Source organism: Primulina eburnea, chromosome 2 (assembly GCF_022965805.1).
Source record: "Primulina eburnea isolate SZY01 chromosome 2, ASM2296580v1, whole genome shotgun sequence".
Taxonomy (NCBI): Eukaryota; Viridiplantae; Streptophyta; class Magnoliopsida; order Lamiales; family Gesneriaceae; genus Primulina; species Primulina eburnea.
In genome coordinates this window covers 12577186-12596642 of record NC_133102.1, presented here as the reverse complement: position 1 = coordinate 12596642, position 19457 = coordinate 12577186, and the positions used below count along the sequence as shown (strand labels likewise).

Sequence of the window (19457 nt, the reverse complement as noted above, 5' to 3'; positions counted from 1 at the left end):
ATCTTATTGTAATAATATCCGGTGAAAACTTTACTTGTCACAAACCCATTATGTAAAATAAATAGGCTATTATGTCCTCATGATTTCTGAACTTTTGCACACTTCACCCATGTCACTGAAGTCCATGCTCAACCAATGCAATTATTTATGATACCTTAATGATGAGCTCATCAAGATCCGGTCCAAACTCCCGGCCCATATCTAGGGCCCACAGGTGAAGGACCCATGACAAGCCCAAGTATTCTCCTATAAATACCAGGTTTGAGCGTATTATAATTCATTCACTATTTTGTTTTCAGCAGCACCCTTTGCTGCTCCCCCCATATATCCTCAGTCACTGACTTGAGCGTCGGAGGGACTACAACAGGACACCCTCCTGGCCCCCTTTTAACGGTCTTTTTCGTGATTTCAGGCTCAGGATAATTTCAAAATCCTACGTCTGTACTAGTGACACTTGCTGGAAGCGGACCCTAAATTTCCCTTGAGTATCACTTGACGCCGTCTGTGGGAAACTTTGAGTTGAAACGTAGAGATGGTAGGGAAGAGAGGGAGTGGAAGAGTCATCTCAGCATCATCGCGTCCTCAGAGGGGACCCGAACCATCTAGTGGGCGCTATTCTTGTTTGTTTTTAAAAATCGAGGGGGACATAAACCAAGCCATGAAAGGGCGTCTTGGTCACGTCCTAAACATGTCAAGGAAGGATTTTAACCATGGCTACAGCCTCTAGGGCAGCCAAGATCAGAATCTTCACCTTAGATAAGAAACATGCAAATCGGGACACAAAATGACATGATGGGGACTTGCTGTCAAAACGTGTTGCAAGGGGGGAAAGGGGCTGCAAATAATGGACTACCACCTTCCTAGCACACCCTATAACATGACCATAAGCAGCCTTGAGCCCCTGGAAATCGAGCCAACCCTGAAACCACAAAAACATACCAAACCGTGAAGGCATAGGAGAAACCGGAAAATTAATTCTGCACATGATTTTCGAAAGTTCTTGACATGATTTCGTTTTTTTTTCCTGAATCAAACACACATGATGGTTTTTTTTTTTAAAAAAAATACATATAAAACTTGATTGAAGAGAAAAAGAATGGAATATGCATGCCTGAAAATTTGTTTTGAAAAGAAAACAAATCGAACGACGACACGGTGCGGCGGAGACGGAGTGTTATTCTTTCGTTTATACTTTTCTTTCTTGTTTCTTCCCTAGCTAAATCTCGAATTTTTCTCTACTGAAGAGGACTGAATTTTTCGAAAATGGAGAGGGAGAGAATGGCTAGGAATGAAGGGAAAGTTTGCAAGATAAAAGGGAGAGAATAAGTATTGCTATCTTTCTAGTTTGTGTGATGAGGAATGATTACGATATCATAGGATTTGAAGGATAATTAGGAGGTGAGAGGGCCGATTTTCCTAGTCTAGATACAAGGGAGGTGATGTCAACCGGGCAAATCGGGTGGTAGCCGGGTGGGCGATTTGCCAAGTCGAGTGTTTAGATATATATGCGAACGTTAATACGAGCTACTGATGGCCCAGGGTGGTTGAGCTCCCTGTCACCTGAATGACAACGCCCGGGATGATTTGAGTAGTAACCCTGAAACCACAGAATGTTAGGGGAGCGCCGGAAGTTGTTCCGGCGTATCCACTCCGACGCTCAAGTCAGTGATGTACGCAAAGGAAAACTTCGAAAGTAAGACTATTTGTGAGTGCTTGTGAGTATTCAGAGAAGAGTCGATACCTCTGTGAAACACCAACGGAGGGTACTTATAGATGAAGCTGGTGGATAACTTGCCCGTAAAGTTCGGATGGTGGTCCATGACTTGAGATCATGGGCCACGTTGCAAAGTGGTGGGCCATGTACTGGGAGTGGACTTGGTCATGGAGTGTGGGAGGATGGGCTCCGTGATGTCCGGAAGACGTGGTAGTCAGAACGTGTCTCTTCCCCGGATATCTTCCACCCGGGTGCTTCGGAGGTACTTTTCGGACCGGGAAGTTTTTACCCCGGGTATTGGCTAATTATTCACTGGGCGGTGGCTCGCCAAGTAGTTCATTGGGAATTCTTCAGATAACTGAGTGCACAACTTGCCGGGCGTCTGAAGATCCGGAATCCCGTTTTTCACCCCGGTTTAATGAAAGTAATTGCATTTTGATATTTTCTCCCTGCTCTAATCTTGCCCAAGTTTGAGGACCTCTCGGGTCAGGGTCTGTATCCGGGGCCCGGGTTCCCTTGGGGCATCACCACTCCCTCCTAAAAAAGTCGGGCTAGAGTCTGTCTCGCTGTCCCGATTGGTACAAAGCAGTTCTCTTGGTGATAGCGGAGTCTTCTAGAATCCTACAAATGTGGATATCATCGCTAATGCTGTCGTAAGCCCTAAGATTCAAACTTATCCGCAATGTTTCGCGTTTCGAAGACTGTTATGATATCTCGATATTTACGCCTGTCTTTTCGCCTGCTCGGTGCAACTTCCAATACTCATCTCAACCGTTGATATATTCGGGAATTGATGATCGTGATACACTCCTCCTTCCTATATATATACATATGGTGTCCTCCCACCCTTCCACTATCCCTTGCCGATTACTTCCATAGATATGGCCGGTGCCAGCAACTCCAGAACTCCAGGGATGCTTGAAGCCCTTAGGGAGCCCAACCTGGAAGTCCAAAAATCCCTCATAGAGGACGAAGTGCTTAACGAAGTTCTCAGATATTGGGAAAAGCTTCAAGAACTGAAACTTTTCTACGATTCTGGGGGAGCCGTCACCCCGGCCCTGGTATCCAAACTAAGGAAAGTGCGCCAACAACTACACATAGCTGAGTGGGTGGACATCTTCACTGATGGCCGTGTATATCAACTAATGCTTCGGAAGGAATTGAAGCTCCTGAAGAACATTCTTGGTTCTCCTATCTTCATGCAAGGCTCCCCTCCCCCGCTGTCTGCTTGGTTGAAGATACGAATAATTGTAATAGAAGAGAAATATGACGATGTAATGCGTGCCAATGTATATGGTTAAATACAGCTTTATCTCGGTTTCTTTCTCTGTCACTGTTCGAATATGACCATTTATGAATCTCTCAACTGATATATCACAAACTGTATACCATTATCTAATGAGATGACTCACTGGAATTACCACACCTAATACCTCCCGAGACATTAACACAAACGCCGGGGCCACGTGTCTCCCGGGCTTCACAAAATGCCGGTAACCTAAGACTCCCGACCCCTGGTATGGTGTCACCACCACACCCTTCTGATTTTTAACCTTAAAATCTCATGGAGAGACGTTTCATTTTCCGAGGCAATGATGACACCGCGACATTGATATTTGTTCACATCCCTCCCCCTGATCGTAACAACTTACGAGGCATTTACTGACCATATACGTATTCTTAGACCAACGGCGGCGCTTAACTTTTTCGCTACATAAATGCGCAGTCGTTTGGTAAAGACGGGAACTCTTCGGCTTCCCCGTATTCAGTACCCTTTGCCTATAAATAAGCAGATGCAGGTGAGGTGAACAACATTTCAAGATGCCGAGTTCAAGCGAATCCACTGTCTGCAGCCGCCCTTACGGCCCTTTGCCCCCCTCAACGCGCGCTCGCCTGAACTCGTTGAAGAGGACTATCGAGGAGTTCATCCATTTGAAAGTCATGTCCACTCGGCGTAAGATTCATGATCTTGTACGCTCCCACCAGGAGGGCCTGGCCTTCACCCGGCCGCAGAGAGCACTGGCAAGGAGATACAAGCGGGAATTTCACGTGGCGCGCGTGGCAGAGCTAGCCACTGATCAGGTCCTGCTGCAGGCAATGCTGCGGAAGGAAAGGAATCAACTGAACAAGCTTGCTGCGACCGAGTCCCTTGCCAATCTCCCACTCCCTGAATTGCACCACTGGATGTCTGCGTGGCAATCTCGTGTAGACTCTAGGATGTCAGCTGTAATACGGCGCCGGTTCCATTAATAATATTCTATTTCGCGTATGTTTGTATTTTCTTCAAACTTCACTGGCTTTTAAGATAAAATACTGAGGTCTAAACCTCCTGAACTTAAAGTTATATGCCAGGGCCTTAAACCTCCTGGGCTTAAGATAATAACACGCCGGGGCCTTAAACCTCCCGGGCTTAAGATAATAACATGCCGGGACCTTAAACCTCCCGGGCTTAACATAATAACATGCCGGGGCCTTAAACCTCCCGGGCTTAACATAATAACATGCCGGGGCCTTAAACCTCCCGGGCTTAATATAATAAGATGCCGGGGCCTTAAACCTCCCGGGCTTGAGATAATAACATGCCGGGGCCTTAAACCTCCCGGGCTTAACATAATAACATGCCGGGGCCTTAAACCTCCCGGGCTTTAATATGGTAAGATGCCGAGGCCTTAAACCTCCCGGGCTTGAGATAATAACATGTTGGCTCTCTTCTCGGAATGTTACTCAGACCGCCCTGATGACACGTGCCCCTCTCTCTCATCCCAACGGTCGGAGATGTTCCATATTCCGAGGAGCCGATCAGTCTGACACCCTCATGATTACACGTCCTTTCACCTGCCCTGCACAGCTGACAAGGTGCATCCCGTTCGTCCGTATCCATTCAGATCAATGGCGGAGATCCACGATCCAGGTGTATTCTTCTGAACCCATGCGGGCCTTTAGATTACGGCTAGATCTACGGCCCAGATCGTTTCCCCGTTCCTATATATATGTCTCCTTCTCCATCACTCCTTACTCTTTAGCAAACTCAAGCTCTCGCGTCTCGAAACTCTGCACAAACTCCGCTGCATCCTCGACGTCCCGACCACTATTTTTCTTCAACAACAATCCTTGTAAGTCCCTTTCTTTGTCATGTCTTCTTCTCATACTTCTTCTACATCGGGTAGGATCTACCACGGCTCCTCGGAATTTGAGGAAGAGGCCCTGCTTGATAGCCCATCAGTTTCTGCTTCTCCCATTTCTACTTTCCGCCCCCAAAATCCAATTTCCTCTCCTCCTCCCAAAAAACTAAAATTTTCCCATGGGGCTGGGTCTTCAAGCTTCCAGAAGAAAGAGAAGAAGGCAACTTCTTCAAAACCCTCAGCCCGGGTTGCTTCTTCTCCAGCCCAGGCTGCTGCTACTGGCCCCTTGCCGTGGTTTTCCACCATGGCCAGCTCCCTTCGAGCCAAATCAGCCGAGGAGATCCGTCTTCTTGGCTCCATCCCTCCTAATTTTGACATCATCATCCCGGGCCCTAGCAACCGGGCTGACCAACCACCAGAAGGGTGTCTAACCTTCTTCCGAGACCAGGTGGCTAATGGTCTCCGGTTTCCCCTCCACCCCTTCTTTGTCGGGATATCCTCCCTGCTGGGTATTCCCCTTAACCAATTTCATCCTAATGCTATCAGGATGATGACTTGCTCTTTTACTCTTATTTCTATGTACCCTGACATAGCCCTTGAGCCTTCCCTTTTCAATTTTTTCTTTATCTGTTATATTGGCGATTACGCCTTTTCCTTCAAGACCCGGTCTCACCACAAACTTTTCGGAGATATCCCTTCCTCCGTCAAGGATTGGAAACGCCGGTTCTTTTATATCCGTCTTCCCCGTCTTCCCGAGTGCCCGGCTGGGTTTATTTCTGCCCTCCCCGCTCAGCCCGGTCTCCCAGAAAATTACCGCACCCTAGACTCTTACACCCTGAGCGAGGAGTTGGTGGGAGGAAAAGTGTATAGCTCCTCCGCCCTCCTTAGTGAAAAGCTCCTGATGGCCTTCGGGCTGAGTCCCAGGATAGAGGACCCTACCGATCGCATCATCGAGGAGTTTGACCCCTCCCGCTCCGGTAGGTTTCCTCTGCTTGCCATTTATATTTCCTTACTTACCTTACGCTTTACCTGTTTTTAATGGGTTGTTCCCTGGTATAATTTCTTTTGCAGAAACCGAGATGAAAGAGGCCTTCATCCAAAAAATAGCTGAGGAAAAGGCCGCTAAAAAGGCTGCCCGGAAAGCTGCTGCTGCTGAGAAAAGGGCCCGAGAGCATCAGGGGTCTTCATCCCGGGTGGCCACTGAAGGCCCGGTCGAGGAGAGGCCGGTACTCCAAGTGCCTGCTACAAAGGAGACCCCAGCTCCTGCCGAGGTTACCGGGCCCTCGGAACACGGGGTTATTATAATTGAGGAGGGGGACAAGTCTCCGGACCAGCCCCTTCTGACTGTCAGGAAAAGGAAAGCTGCCCGGGAGCTGGTTCGTGTTGAGTCCCGGGTGATTACCCAGATGGTTCAGGGGTCTGGGCCCGTCCCCCCGGTGTCCCCCGATGGATCCTCTCAGGTCCTTCCTGCCACCACTACTCCTCCTGCAATGCCCGGGACTATATTTTCGGCCGGGAGCTCGAAGATGGGCTTCCAAATACTGAAGCGGGTGGTGACTCCTGCCGAGGAGACTATCCTACAGGCTTCGAAGGCCGGGGATCTCATGCTGGAGAGCTTTAACCTCGCGCTGGCTGTATGCTCTCTCCCCTTACTTCTGCTTCTTTGCTTTACTGGTAATACTTTTCCTTATGTGATTTTTGCTTATTCACAGAGCGGGCAGCTGGCCAGGGTGGCTTTTGAGAAGATGAGTGCCCTGCAAGAGAGCACAGAGGCCCGGGTCACCTCTGCCACCGCTCTTCATGAAGGTTCCCTGGCCCGCATTGCTGAACTTAAAAACCTCCATGCGGGGGAACTACGGGGCCAGGAAGATACAATCAATGTCTTGCAGGGCCAGATCGGAGAAGCCCGGGCAGAGATCTTTTCGCTGAAGGCTTTACTGGAGAAGACGGAGGCCCGAGCTGAAAAGCTAGATTTGGATGCCCGGGACGCTCTGGATAATTTCGTGCTGGCCACCGAGAGGGTGAGTGAACTGGAGGCGAATCTTGCAGCTCGGGCCACCTTAGAAGAGGAGTGGCGGGTTGCTTTTCTTGCTACTGCGGAATTCCAGCAGCTGGTGACTAATAAAGCCTTTCCTTATTTCAAGGCGGGCTTTAATAAATGTAAGGGGCAAGTGAAAGAAGCAGGTCTACTGCCTCCGGAGAAGAAGAGCCTCCTAGACTTAGTCCGGGCTGCTAGCTCCCTGCCGGAGGACGGTGCAGAGATCCCGGATGAGGAAGAGTCCGAGGTGGAGGAGGACTCAGAGCCTGAGACTGCCCCTTAGATTTTTGTTTATTTTTCTTCTTACGGTAGTTGTAATAATTTCTCTTTTAATGGATTTTCTCATTCATCCGTGTGTCTTTGTTTTATCTCTGTTAATAATAAGAATTGCAGGGAAACTAGGGCATGGTATCACCCGGGCCTTTAATAATAAACTGAAGGGAAAGCCGGGGCGTGGTGCCACCCGGGCCCTCAATAATAAATTGGAGGGAAGCCGGGGCATGGTACCACCCGGGCCCTTAATAATAAACTGAAGGGAAAGCCGGGGCGTGGTGCCACCCGGGCCCTTAATAATAAACTGAAGGGAAGCCGGGGCATGGTACCACCCGGGCCCTTAATAATAAACTGAAGGGAAAGCCGGGACGTGGTGCCACCCGGGCCCTTTAATAATAAACTGAAGGGAAAGCCGGGGCGTGGTGCCACCCGGGCCCTTAATAATAAATTGAAGGGAAGCCGGGGCATGGTACCACCCGGGCCCTTAATAATAAACTGAAGGGAAAGCCGGGGCATGGTACCACCCGGGCCCTTTATAAATTGTTTGAGGGGAAGCCGGGGCATGGTACCACCCGGGCCCTTTATAATAAATTGAAGGGAGGCCGGGGCATGGTACCACCCGGGCCCTTTAAAATAAACTTTCCTGAAGCTTGCTTTTTATTGCCAAGTATTTACAAGGGATTTACAAAAACTTCTAAGGAAAATATTTCTTAAGATGGAAAGCATTCCAGGGCCTTTTGAGAGGACGGCCTTGCCCATCTTCAAGATAATAAGTGCTTGAGCTAACTTTGCGCACCACCTTGTAAGGACCTTCCCATCGGGCCTCAAGCTTGCCAACATCTCCAGCCGGATTTGCTTTTTTCAGGACCATATCTCCTATCTGGAATTCCCGATGTCGGACCCTTTGGTTATAAGTTTTCATCACCCGACGCCGATAAGCCTCCATTTTGATTGCCGCTCTTTCTCTCCTTTCTTCAATGAGATCGAGTTCATTGGCCCGGGCCTTATCATTATCCTCCGGATATGCGTGCACCCGGGTTGAGGTTTGCCCGATCTCGGCCGGGAGCACTGCTTCAGAACCATACACCAGGCTGAATGGTGTTTCCCCAGTAGCCGTTCGAGGTGTGGTACGGTATGCCCAAAGAACACTGGGCAACTCTTCTACCCAGTCTTTTCCAACTCCGTATAATCGAGCTCTGAGTGCCTGGACAATAGTGCGGTTGGTTACCTCAGTCTGCCCATTGGCTTGTGGGTAAGCAACTGAGGTAAAAGCCTGAGTAATCTTCATCTCCTCGCACCAAGCCCTGACTTTATTCCCCTGGAATTGCCTGCCGTTGTCAGATATAAGCTTTCGGGGAATCCCGAACCTGCAGACAATATTTTTCCATAGGAATTTAAGAACCTCTCCCTCCGTGATTTTAGCCAAGGGCTCTGCTTCCACCCATTTAGAGAAGTAATCAATCCCTACGAGCAAAAATTTTTTTTGAGCTCGGGCCACAGGGAAGGATCCCACGATATCCAGGCCCCACTGATCAAAAGGGCAAGAGGCCCGGATAGGCTTCATCAGGGCAGTTGGGTGGTGATTAATGTTGCTATACCTTTGGCATCCCTCACATGAGCGGACCACCCGGGCAGAATCTTGATGCATAGTAGGCCACCAGAATCCAGCGAGCAAAGCCTTCCTAGCCAGGGAGGTTGCTCCAAGATGATCTCCGCAGCAGCCCTCATGAATCTCCCTTAGAACATAAATGGACTCGTCCCCGGAGATACACTTGAGAAGGGGACCTTGGAAAGACCGCCGGTATAGGATGTCATTGATCACAACAAAACGAGCTGCTCTCTTTTTGATTTGACTGGCCTCCTTGGCATCCTCGGGTAGATGGGACCGGGAGATGTAGTCAAGGATGGGGGTGGCCCAATCATCTTCCCGGGTTTTAGGAGGCTCGGTATCCACTGAGGATACCAGGCTAGTGTGGTAAGATATACCCGGTTCCCGATAGTCAGTAAGTGAAGCCGCCATTTTTGCCAGGGCATCGGCTTCAGTATTTTTCTCTCGGGGAATCTGCTCTACGCTCCAATCTATGAAATATGCTGATAACTCCCTGATGATAGTCAAGTATTTTACAAACTTCTCCTCCCGGACCTCATACGCTCCCTTTACTTGTTGGGCTACCAACTGCGAATCTGTATAAATAATGACCCGAGTAGCTCCAGCATTCCGGGCTGCTTTTATCCCGATGATAACGGCCTCATACTCTGCTTCATTGTTGGAGGCCCGGAAGTCCAACTTAACTGCCAACTGTATTTTTTCCTCGGTGGGTGATATCAATAGTACTCCCACCCCGCTGCCATCTTTGCCGGAAGCCCCGTCTACAAATATCCTCCAAATTCCCTCGATATCGGGGACAATCATCTCAGTGATAAAATCTGACAAGGCCTGGGCTTTAATCGCCTTCCGGGGTTGGTACTCGATGTCATACTCTCCCAATTCTACAGTCCACTTTACCAGCCTTCCCGAGATCTCTGGCTGAGTCATGATTCTCCCGAGAGGGGTATTGGTCAGCACCGTGATAGGATGAGACAAGAAGTACGGGCGAAGTTTTCGTGCTGTAATTATCAGGGCCAGAGCCACCTTCTCTACTTCGGTATATCTAACCTCGGGCCCTTTGAGTGCGTGACTCACATAATAGACCGGCCTTTGATCAGTACCTTCTTCTCGGATCAGTACAGAGCTGACAGCATATTCGGTAGCCGAAAGGTACACCCAAAGTTTCTCTCCGGGTCCAGGCTTCTCAAGGACAGGGAGCCCGGCTAGGTGATTCTTCAATTCTTTGAAAGCCTTCTCACATTTTTCATCCCAGCCAAACTCTTTGGCTCTCCTTAGGGCTTGGAAGAAAGGGTAACTCCGGTGTGCAGATCGAGAAATAAAGCGTGATAAGGCGGCGATTCTCCCTGTGAGCCTCTGTACATCCTTGACTGATTTTGGGGATGCCATTTCAGTAATAGACCTGACTTTCTCCGGATTGACCTCAATTCCTCTCTCGGTGACCATGAACCCAAGGAACTTGCCACTCTTAACTCCAAATGTGCATTTGGCTGGGTTTAACCTCACCCCATACTCTCGGAGAGTAGAAAAAGTCTCTTCGAGGTCTGGGATGAGCTCATTGTGTGCCCGAGATTTCACCAAGATATCGTCTACGTAAACCTCGATATTCCGCCCGGCTTGCTTGGTGAATATCTTGTCCATCAATCTTTGATATGTAGCCCCGGCATTTTTTAACCCAAAGGGCATGACCACATAGCAAAAGGTTCCTCCCGAGGTAATGAAGCTAACCTTCTCCTGATCTTCCCGGGCCAAGGGGATCTGATGGTACCCCTGGTAGGCATCCATGAAGCACAGCAACTCATACCCCGATGTCGAATCCACCAGTTGATCAATCCGGGGTAGGGGATAGCAGTCTTTTGGGCAGGCTTTGTTTAGATCCCTGAAGTCAACACACATCCTCCATTTGCCAGCTGATTTGGGTACCAAGACTACATTGGATAGCCAGGTGAGAAACTGGATTTCTCTAATCTGCCCGGCCCTCAATAGTTCCCCCACTTGATCGGCAATTACTTTATCCTTCTCGGGACCGAAGTGTCTCTTCCTCTGCTTTACTGCCCGAGAACCCGGGATGATATTTAACTTGTGCTCTGCTACGTGGGGGGAGATCCCTATCAATTCTGATGAGGACCATGCGAAGATATCCGCATTCTTTGCTAGGCACTGTAGTAATTGAGCCCGGGTCACTGGCTCAAGATCCCGGGCTATCTTTGTTGTTTTCAAGGGCTGCCCGGGTAAGATGCTTACTTCCTCCTGCTCCTCCCCTTCCACCATGTATACCTGTTGGATAGAGTGCACCTCCTCCTTCCCTGGTCTCCTACTCTCTCCACTTCGTCGGGCTCTTTTATTTTCAACTTTGACGGTTTCCGCATAGCACTTGCGGGAAGAGGGCTGATCTCCCCTTACTTCTCCAACTCTGTTCCCCACCGGGAACTTTAACTTCTGATGGTAAGCCGAGGCTACAGCTCGGAGAGCGTTCATAGCCGGCCTGCCTAAAATGATATTGTAAGAGGTAGGAGCACTTACCACCGTGAAAACCGTCATCACCGTCTTCCTGAGCTCCTCAGCTCCTATTGTGAGGGGCAAGGTGATTTCCCCCCGGGGGTAAACTGTGTGGCCAGCAAATCCGAATAATGCCGTTTCCACTGGCTGCAACTGGTAGCCCTCCAAGTCCATCTGATCCAAGACCTCCTGGAAAATAATGTTCACCGAGCTTCCTGAATCGATGAAAATCCGGCGGATGTCATAATTTGCCACCTTCGCTTGGATGACCAGGGCATCATTGTGTGGGAGGCTGACTCCCTGCAGATCCCGGGGACCAAAACTGATCACCGGCCCCTCATCCCTCCCTACATCCTCCACTCCAAAACTCTCTTGTCGGGAATGTGCTTTCCTGGCCCGGTTGGAATCTCCATCCGTTGATCCCCCCGAGATCATTTTAATCACCCCAAGGGTGGGCGACCCTCCTCCGTCCCTGTTTTCCCGACCACGAGACGTTTGACCGATATTATCTTTTTTTTCTTGTCTGACCTGGCCTTTATCCCCCGGTTTGTACCCTGCATCTTTATTTACCCACGGGAGCCCCCGGGGCTTCTTTGTTAACTGTGTCTGCTCCCCGGGGCCCGACTGGGAAGGGGCCCGTTTCAGTCGTCGGCACTCACTTGTGCTGTGAGCACATTCTCCATGATAGGAGCACATCTTGGGAGCGTGTGGCAGGGTTGGAGGTGACCGATATAATTTGGGTCCCTGATCACCGCTGCAAAGATGGACTCCTTCATCCCTGCGCGGCTTCATGGGGGCGTATCTAGAGAAACGCCCGAGATTATTTCCCCGGGCGTTGTCCTCAGCTTTCCCGACTCGATCATTTCTTTCTCGACGGGTGGACTCCCTCTTCTGCCGTTGCGCTTCCTCCATGTTTATGTACTTTTCTGCTCGGGACAGCAGATCCTCAAAATTCCCGGGCTGCTTTTTCACCAAAGACCTGAAAAAATCTCCCTCCTTGAGTCCCTGAGTGAACGCTGTAGTTTTGGTTTCGGGAGCACAAGCCGGCACCTCCAGGGATGCTTTATTGAACCGGCGAATGTACGCCCGAAGAGATTCATCACCTGATTGCTTTACCTCGAATAAGCTAAAGGCAGTCTTCTTATACCTCTTGCTGCTGCTAAAATGGTGCAAGAAAGTGTCTCTGAAACCTGCAAAAGATTGTATGCTCCGGGGTTTCAACTTTTCAAACCACCTCTGGGCAGAGTCCACTAGGGTGGTGAGGAACACCTTGCACTTGATTTTGTCAGAGTAGCAATGTAACATGGCCATATTCTCAAACCGGGTGAGATGCTCGTCAGGGTCTGAGTTTCCATCATACTCCCGTATTTTGGTAGCTTTGAAATGAGCTGGGAGGGGCTCACTCACAATCTCCAGGGAGAAAGGGCATCCCTGGGAAGCATCCGGGGCTGAAACCTGAGATGACCCTGCTTTAGCTTCCAACTCTTTCACTTTCTTCTTTAAATCTTCTAGCTCCTGGACCATAGAAAAGGTAGGAGCTTTGGAAAACGCCTGGGAATTCTCTTCTCGGTCTCTTTCTTTTTCAAGAGGAGACTCTCCCATTGCCTCATTTTCCTTTGAATGACTGGGTTCAGGTAGGCCCCTTTCGGCGAGGGCTTTTTGGACCGCAGCAGCTATCAACTGAGCCAACTCCTCTGGGAGGTGACTGGGCAACGAATTTTCTTGACCTCCTTCCGGATTTTGAGGACCAGAGTGGTTCCCCGTAGTTTTACGAGTGGTAACCATATCTACGTCTTCAGCTACAGTTTCCCGCAGACGGCGCCAATGATGTCAACCGGGCAAATCGGGTGGTAGCCGGGTGGGCGATTTGCCAAGTCGAGTGTTTAGATATATATGCGAACGTTAATACGAGCTACTGATGGCCCAGGGTGGTTGAGCTCCCTGTCACCTGAATGACAACGCCCGGGATGATTTGAGTAGTAACCCTGAAACCACAGAATGTTAGGGGAGCGCCGGAAGTTGTTCCGGCGTATCCACTCCGACGCTCAAGTCAGTGATGTACGCAAAGGAAAACTTCGAAAGTAAGACTATTTGTGAGTGCTTGTGAGTATTCAGAGAAGAGTCGATACCTCTGTGAAACACCAACGGAGGGTACTTATAGATGAAGCTGGTGGATAACTTGCCCGTAAAGTTCGGATGGTGGTCCATGACTTGAGATCATGGGCCACGTTGCAAAGTGGTGGGCCATGTACTGGGAGTGGACTTGGTCATGGAGTGTGGGAGGATGGGCTCCGTGATGTCCGGAAGACGTGGTAGTCAGAACGTGTCTCTTCCCCGGATATCTTCCACCCGGGTGCTTCGGAGGTACTTTTCGGACCGGGAAGTTTTTACCCCGGGTATTGGCTAATTATTCACTGGGCGGTGGCTCGCCAAGTAGTTCATTGGGAATTCCTCAGATAACTGAGTGCACAACTTGCCGGGCGTCTGAAGATCCGGAATCCCGTTTTTCACCCCGGTTTAATGAAAGTAATTGCATTTTGATATTTTCTCCCTGCTCTAATCTTGCCCAAGTTTGAGGACCTCTCGGGTCAGGGTCTGTATCCGGGGCCCGGGTTCCCTTGGGGCATCACCACGAGGAAATTGCTTATTTAATAATTATAGATGATTAAAAGGTTAGGGATTATCTACCAAGAATGGATCAAGGAAATGAATCAAGGGAAATGAGTTGTCAAATATTTTGAATCTAGAAAGGGTGATGGCCGATTTTTCTACTAAATAGATGGGGTAGGAAAATTAGTTAATTAATAATTATTGAGGATTTAAAGTGGAAGGAATTATTCTACCATGAAGGGATAAGGAAAGATATACAAAATTGAGAGTTGAAAAATTAATTAAATCTTAAAGGGTAGTGGCCGAAAATTGAATAAAATGGAGGGAAAATATTTCTTAATTATTGAATTTTAAATATTTAGTGTTTTATCTACCCATTAAATATTTTAGTGAATTAATAAATTAATTATTGAACCTAAATGAACTTATTTACTACTTATCTCAAATTACTTAAATAATTCCTTAGACTTTTTTTACATTAAAATAACTTATTATTTATCTTAAATAAATTCTAGGAATGTTTTCTTAATATTAAATTTTATCTCAATACTCCAACTCCAGTCCGGCCTCATTTATTTAATTGAAAAGATAACAACTAAATTACTGCATAAAATAATTAAATTTAAAGAAAAGAATTTAAATTCTCATGTATAAAAATCATTAAAATTTAAGCAATATTAATTATGCATGGCTTATACGTAGTCTGATTTACGGGTTATACAATATGTGTGTGTATTAGGTTCAGGGTTATATAGTTTTCATAATCATAATATTCGAAAACCCTAGCCTCCAAGCCAAGGGATTTTCGAAAATCATCTCATCCTACTCTCCTTGTTTTCGGCCACTTCAAATCAATTGAAGATCTGAGCCGTCAACCTGTTCTTCAATCTCAACGTAAAATCCTTCTAAATTTCTAGTGCAATTTAGAAGATGAACAATTGATCTAGTCGTGGACTTCATAGAAAGATTGAAGAAAGGAGCCTCGAAGAAAGTTCATAGGGAATACAGCAAGAGCTATCTCCGCTAATCCCGGAATAATTGGATGAGTCAAGTGAATATTTCACTAAAAGTAAAAGTTTCAAACGCCTATATGAATGTTTATTAAGACCGTACGAGTGCTCAAACAATAATTTTGAATGTCAAAATTTAAAATTTTTAAAACTTCTGTTACGTTTGGATACAAGAAAACCCGAATCCCAAGAGACGTGAGTTATTCAAATATCCAAACATTGAGAAACATTTGTGTTATTTTTGTTTCAGTCTGCTTACCTTTGATACCCACCTGTTTTTCTTACTTAGTCATTTTTTAGTGTTCAGTCTGTCAGTTTAGCTTACTGCCTGCACATAATTTTTCTGATTAGCTAACTGATATTGACTTAGCGAGAAAATTCAAATTGTTAATCAAATCGAATTATTTTTAATAAGCTAGTGTGATTGTTTATTCACTCATTTAAAAATCACCCGATCCTAACATAACGAATAAATTAACAAGGAAATAATAATACTAATAATAATAACACCACCACCACGAAGAAATAAAGAAAAAAATTATGAAGTCTCGTCAAATCCAAAACAAAAACGAATGAAAGCAAAATCCAAAAGAAAAATTTATGAAGTCTCATCAAATCCGATAATAAAAACGATTAAAAGAAAAATCCACCCAACCAATGATAGCAAAGTGGAATAGAATTATCAGAGTGCAATCGAAAATCTACCCGATATGGGGAAAATAAGAGTAAAAGTGCAATAGAAAATATCCGCAGCAAAACCAAGAAAAGTTCTTGTTTCAAACTGGCAGCGAGGCCACGCCCCGGTGTGCTGTGGAGGTCTGGAGCTGCACCTCTCCCGCTGGCTTAGCATCGTCGCGAACCTTCGGTTTGCCGTAAAGCTTGTAATAAGCGTACACAGAGAGTTGCACCAATCCCAGTACCGCTCCAATTCCGTTTCCAGTCTGTATGTATAATTAGCACTAATTAGTTTTCCGTTGAATAAGAAATAATTTATACGAAATTCTTGTAGCTAGAACATGGAACTAACTTACAGCGATATACAAATCCAAGGTCTTGAGGTTAGCGTAAGTAAACCATACGATCCCGTTTACAAATCCAGCCAAGCAAAGCCAGAATGGCAGGAATTCCACGCTCTTAGTTTGGACAACCTTTTTCTGTCGAGAGCCAAAAACATGCAAGCAATCCATTAATCTAAACGAATGTGAAATTCGATGATCAATTAACCGGAAGAAAGGAGTGTGAAGAAACTTACAATGATGGAGAGAGGGGAGCCGTACATCATAATACCAGCAAGCACACAAATGATCCCCACAAAAGTTGATCTCTTGCTGTGTGTGTGGAAGCAAAGAAGCGTGACTGCTGCTATGGTCCCAACCAACGCTGCCTCTCCAAGTAGAAAAGCTCCTATGATTTTCTGAAAGAAATAAAGATATATATCAGTAAATTCGCTTGACCCACAATGGTTTTTTGGCAGAATGAATCGATTTTGTTCATCTATGTAAAATCACTCACCCTGTTCCTTTTGCTGGTGTAGGCGAAGAAAATGGTGAGGTAAATCAACTCCAAGGCCAGGCCGATGCCGTTGATAGTTATGACGAGCGTGCTATCGGGATGAACGACGGGTAACCCATAGAAGACCCAGAATAAACAGTTGAGCACACAGAGAAGATAGGGGTATGGATGGAATTCCTCCGTACTCTTATTCTGCCATATCCTCTTGAAGGTTGGCCTATAATATAGAGTTTTGAATAAATTAATAGTTTATCACATCAAAATAATTAAAAAGGATGTTTTTTTAATCAAAATTTCGAGAATATTGTCATGTATATTCCTAAGTTTTTCGATGCAGTAAGTCAGATTACAATAAAATAAATCAAGCAACTGACATTTTGGGAAACTTTTTTATTTTATTTAATAAATCATTAAGAAGAAAGACAAGTTCTATTTTATATATCTAAGAAAAAGAGAAGTTGTGCCAATTATGAATTTTTATCATTATAATATGATTTCGATCATATTATTTCACTTAAAACAATTCATGACTCTTTTGGGAGGGTAGAGCTTTGAATACATAAAATCAAATTTGATTAACATGAGAGAAGAGATTACGCTGGAGAGATGAAGAGACCAAAAGATATAACATTGCCTGCAAAAAAAAAAATTTCAAGGATGGATAGTTAGGCAAAATCGAATTTTTTTAAAATAAATATTTAAAGAAAATATAAATGGATCAGGATAATGTCGAAACCAAATCTACAAGATTTAATTCTTTTCATCCCAAGATAATTCTTGCAACTAATTTGATACTTTCAAAATTCAAATAATTTTTTATCGACATTAGGGTAATTGACACTTTATTTTTCAAATTATAATTTGCCATAAAATTTCACCATAAACACACATACATAATTTGTTATTTATATTGGGATATCATCGCACCATAACATCACAAGTAACATATAAACATCAAAATTTATAGTGGTTCACCTCTAATTTGCCATAAAATTCCACAAAAACACATACATGATTTGTTGGCTTGATTTGTTTAGCAATTCATGCCCTTTTTTCAAATTTTGTTTTCCCATTAAAGAGAAGTAGAATCCCACCAAAAATACATGAATAATTTTTAACGCACTCTTTTGGAAAAATAAATCGCACAAATTCAAACAAGTTAGATACACATTAATTAAATTTTTTTATATGCCCGACGAAACTCAAATAATTCAATCTAAGTTCGCGGAAACACAAAATTCATCAAATCATATATTAACATGCACCATGAACGGCTTTCAAACTTCCGGCATACACGCAAATTGTGCTTATGTGCGCGTAACGAATTGCAACAAATATGAGAGAGATGTACGTATACCAGAACACAGGAGACACGCAATACATGTATTTAACACACATGAACTACACACAATACGCATACAATTAGCCTCGTGAAAATTGATAAACGAATCGGCTCTAACATTACTTGAGTCGGATTGGAACAATTTGGAGGCGGCTCCTTCTAATCAACGTAAAAATCGATTGTTCTAACGATCAAGAAAAATAATAACGTGACTAGCTCGAAAGATTATGATCAGACTGTTAATCAAGCCTAGTACTCCTTAAATAATCAATAAGAGAACAAGATTGGCATATATACGATCGGAGAAAGCATGAAAACGAGACGAACCGATGATGCCGATGATTGTGCGAGCAAGAGCTTGTCCGGCGTAAGTCATCTTCTCAACAAAAATATTGATCAGACGTAAAACTTAATTAAACTCTAAACACCTGAAACTGATATACTGCAGAGAGAAAAGTTGAAAGCTGATAGGAGAAAATAAGAGTGAGGTACCCTAATATATAGGGAGGGCGCAACAGTTTGAGTCCATGTGAAATTATAATTACAGATTCCTAAATAAACTTGATTTTCATGGTTTTGTAATTAGAGTCGAATTCGAATGGACGCAAATATCAATTTTCACCTTATTCTGTTAAAGACTTTTAAAACAAATACTTTGGTGATTTAAACAATAAGTAAAAGAATCATACAATTTTAGATAGTTCTTATTTTATAGTGAGGATTTTATGATTGCAAGAAATTAAAATTCACGGCATAAAAGTTTATATTTCATGGGGGTCACGGCACGTGACATTAATCACCTTCATTAAATTGCATGAATGACTAATGGCACGTTTGGCAAAATCAAATATTCATGACCAAAATAAAGTTGATGCAAATATTGATTAAAAACTTTATATGCACATGAAGTGCCCAAGAAATAATTTTTTTTATTTCTTTTATGATGTTTAGTTTGATACTTTTTATCTTTAATTTTTTCTATTGTTTTATTAAAAATTTGGTAAATATGCATTAAAAATTACAATTTCATGTGTTAATATGATATTGTAATAAGGTACGGATACTCTGTCCTCCAATGATATGGAGATATGGATGAAATTAAATATTCGACCAGGATGGGGATAGGGATGAAGGTTGATACAATAAATTGGAATCGAGACAGAGGCATAAAATCATACCCGAAACCGACCCATTGTTATCCCTAGCTAGTGCTCCCACTTTTCCAAATTATTAATCTATATCTTCAAATTTTGAATAAATTCTATCACTTAATTAATCCTAAGCATGCTAGTAAACTACATCATCAATACTAAACAACCGAACACCAAAACATCCCAAAGCAGACTGAATTCCAAGACATTCTCACCTTGCTGTCAAGAATTCTACGAAGCAGCAGTTCGCGCACCTCATATCGTTTGCACCGTTGGACCTGATATTTTCACACTACAACAAAGTTAACACATTATTACTGAATTCAAAATCGAACGAACTTGAAATCGGGTGGCAGAAACTATCCGAATCTACCCCGAACTTACCTGCAGCAAATCTCACAGCCCTGTTCAGTTCTGCTGTCGTTTGCGTTAGTTCACCTCGTTCCTCGCTCATACTCCTGAACTTTCCCGCAGGACATACGTTTGGTATCACGCAGAAAACGAACATTAGACCTGCAGAATAAATTCAAATCTGGACAACTTTCACACAAATTGCGACTCAACTCTCCATAACAATGGA

At 45.0% G+C, this 19457-nt stretch overlaps 1 protein-coding gene across 2 annotated transcripts; it reads right to left on the bottom strand.

The window, feature by feature from the left end:
* Nucleotides 1–15424: 15424 nt before the first annotated feature.
* LOC140824596 (bidirectional sugar transporter SWEET4-like) lies at nucleotides 15425–19121 on the bottom strand. Of its 2 annotated transcripts, none has more exons than XM_073186168.1 (7): nucleotides 19093–19121; nucleotides 18054–18105; nucleotides 16982–17018; nucleotides 16385–16601; nucleotides 16125–16286; nucleotides 15904–16026; nucleotides 15425–15813 (listed from the first exon to the last, which is right to left on the bottom strand). In XM_073186168.1, the coding sequence occupies exons 2-7, from the start codon at nucleotides 18100–18102 to the stop codon at nucleotides 15649–15651; spliced, it is 753 nt and encodes a 250-aa protein (XP_073042269.1). In that variant the 5' UTR covers nucleotides 18103–18105; nucleotides 19093–19121; the 3' UTR covers nucleotides 15425–15648. The 2 variants fall into 2 exon arrangements, with proteins under 2 accessions (XP_073042269.1, XP_073042268.1); XM_073186167.1 differs by having other exon boundaries at nucleotides 18054–18160; nucleotides 19093–19116.
* Nucleotides 19122–19457: the final 336 nt, after the last annotated feature.

What these genes read in the sequence shown, in the direction of transcription:
- LOC140824596 (XM_073186168.1), bottom strand. Translation starts at nt 18,102, where the DNA reads ATGACTTACGCCGGACAAGCTCTTGCTCGCACAATCATCGGCATCATC. An exon ending in GGTCTCTTCATCTCTCCAGC is followed by an intron (nt 16,602 to 16,981) that starts GTAATCTCTTCT and finishes TCTATATTATAG; the next exon opens with GCCAACCTTCAAGAGGATAT. An exon ending in ACACCAGCAAAAGGAACAGG is followed by an intron (nt 16,287 to 16,384) that starts GTGAGTGATTTT and finishes TATTTCTTTCAG; the next exon opens with AAAATCATAGGAGCTTTTCT.